This window comes from Cucumis melo, chromosome 8, assembly GCF_025177605.1.
Source record: "Cucumis melo cultivar AY chromosome 8, USDA_Cmelo_AY_1.0, whole genome shotgun sequence".
Lineage (NCBI taxonomy): Eukaryota > Viridiplantae > Streptophyta > Magnoliopsida > Cucurbitales > Cucurbitaceae > Cucumis > Cucumis melo.
Window position 1 is genome coordinate 4,124,793 of NC_066864.1, and position 2,296 is coordinate 4,127,088.

The window sequence follows — 2,296 nt, forward strand, 5'->3', positions numbered from 1 at the left end:
TTAAAAAAAAAGTATCGATCATATCTTTTATTGCAAATATGACACGAAACTCTCCTCAGCTACACAAATATGATCTTCATTTTTCACGATTCTAAAAACACACACACTACAAATACCGATAAGGAAAAAAAAAAAAAAACAATTAAAACCCCTAAAACCCTAATCTCAAAATAGTCAAAAAGGGTTATGATGAGCAAAGGAGTAGTAGTCAATTTTTCTGAACAAGAAGAAGAAGAAGAGGAGGAGGAGGAGGAGGAAGGAAGAAGGAACTAATAACGGTTAATTTAGCAAGGTACCCAAGCAGTGGCGAAAACGACGTCGTGGCCTTTCCACGTCAGCAGCAAGTGGTCCTCTTCCTTCTTCAATCCCCATCCCGCTGCATGCTCATCAAGCATCGTCTTCACCTCTGAAACCGCGTCCTCCACAAACGGAACCCCTCGGAATTTGGCGTTCATCATCCGTTGAACCCACCGCCCCTTCGGCTCCAATCTCTGAACTCGCTGAACCCCTTCATGAGCAATTACATTCTCAATCTTCCAACAAATATCCGCTTCGTACCATTCTCTCTGTTTGCTGCTTCGAGGAAGAAACGAATCCATGGAGTCGTAAGGAATCCAGAGATAATTAAACGCCGATCTCAATCGTGTAACCAACTTGCTTGAGGTGAAATCCGCATCTTCGTCAACTAAAACCACAATCGTTGGATCTAAGCTACGGATTGCTTTGAGAAACATGGAACGAATTGAAGAGGTGGAAGACGACATGTCGAAATTAGGAGATGGGCTTGGGTTTAATGTTTCTTCAGGAATGTAATGAAGCATCATATGACAATTAAAAACGAGTGCTTCATTACTTTCAGGTCCGTAAATTAAATGTTGTACTCGGATTTGTTCGATTAAACGGGCGAAACCGTCTGTATGACAAGACGGGACCACTCTAAATTCCATGGTCACGTTTTTAGACCTCGCGAAGTTCACTAATTTCGCACCTAATTCGTCGTACGAAAGCTCCAGCATTGGTGACGCCTCTTTAACGGCAACAACAGCTACAGTCGTCAGTTTCAGTAATGGAGGGACCTCGAACCGTGTAGCAATGGCGTCGATTAATGTTGGGATTTGCATGCAATGCATCAAGCTCAAATCAACAACGTGTACGGAAGAGTAACCCTCGATGGCGTCCAGAATCGCAACATTGGCAGCGGTGAAGCCGAAGCGATGCCAAGGGGTTAAGTCCACGAAGGTGGCAAGGTCCATAAGAGAGAAGGTGTGAGTAGTGATGGAAGAAGAGAATGCGGTGGTAATTGCAGCAAGAATCTTACAGTTGCCAGTGTTGGTGGCGCGTGTGACGAGAGCGCGTAAGAAAGCGGAAGTTAAGCGTTGGTTGGAATCGCCATCAGGAGGGGCAATGTTGTTAAGGACCCAAAGGATTTGTTGAGCCAGAGTAGCGTCGTTGGATTCAATAGCATTGGCACAATGGACTAGTAACTGTTCCATACAATTAGCATCACCCAAGCAAGTTCCCAAAGCTTTGGAGGAACAAGGGAATAATCCAGGCCATGGCCGCCTATTTCGAAACGGCCCGGTCGTGGGAGTGATTTGGTTTTTATTACTCATTGAGATATCCGAAAAGGAAGAAGGAATAGTGGTGGTGGTTCGGTGGAAGCGTTGGGGTGTATGGCTGAATTGCATCATGGGGAGAGAAACCAACCAAAAAGGGGTAAGACACACAAAAGAGAAATTAGGAAAAGGCGAAAAAAAAAAAAAAGAACAGAGAAGATATAGCCAAAAAGGAAAGGAGAGGGAATTGAGAGACAAAGAGAAGGGAAAAAGACGAGACGAGAGGAAGAGCCTCGGGGGAAGAGAAATTATTAACAGAAATTAAAAGGCCGGGAATGGAATGAATTAGGCATAAGGGAAGGTCAAAAGGGGGGGTGGGTGTGGTCTGAAATTGTATGATATCTCAATATCTCAAAGGTGGGGGGAAAATGAAAGGGGGATTTGGTGGCATGTGAGGAGGTTGCAGCAGCCAGCAGGAGGGGAAAGGAGCCGGCCGTGGCCAGAGTTGTTTTGTCAAGAAGTGGGACTTGGGATTTTGTCATTTTATTGGCACACAACATGGAGGTTTTGTATGCTGGGATTTGGAACCACTTATACTTTACCTTTTTGGCTCACGGGTCATTCATAAATTCACTATATATACACACATATATATCAATGACTCACATCATCACCAAATCATTTTTATCCACTTCTTTTCCTTTTTACTGTCTCTTTTTTTGGGTTTTATGATTCAAAGA

General features: G+C 43.9%; 1 protein-coding gene across 1 annotated transcript; it reads right to left on the bottom strand.

Annotated features, from left to right (window-relative positions):
- LOC103484838 (scarecrow-like protein 32) lies at nt 1–1,920 on the bottom strand. Its single transcript, XM_008442140.3, has one exon. The coding sequence runs from the start codon at nt 1,689–1,691 to the stop codon at nt 285–287; it is 1,407 nt and encodes a 468-aa protein (XP_008440362.2). The 5' UTR covers nt 1,692–1,920; the 3' UTR covers nt 1–284.
- Nucleotides 1,921–2,296: the final 376 nt, after the last annotated feature.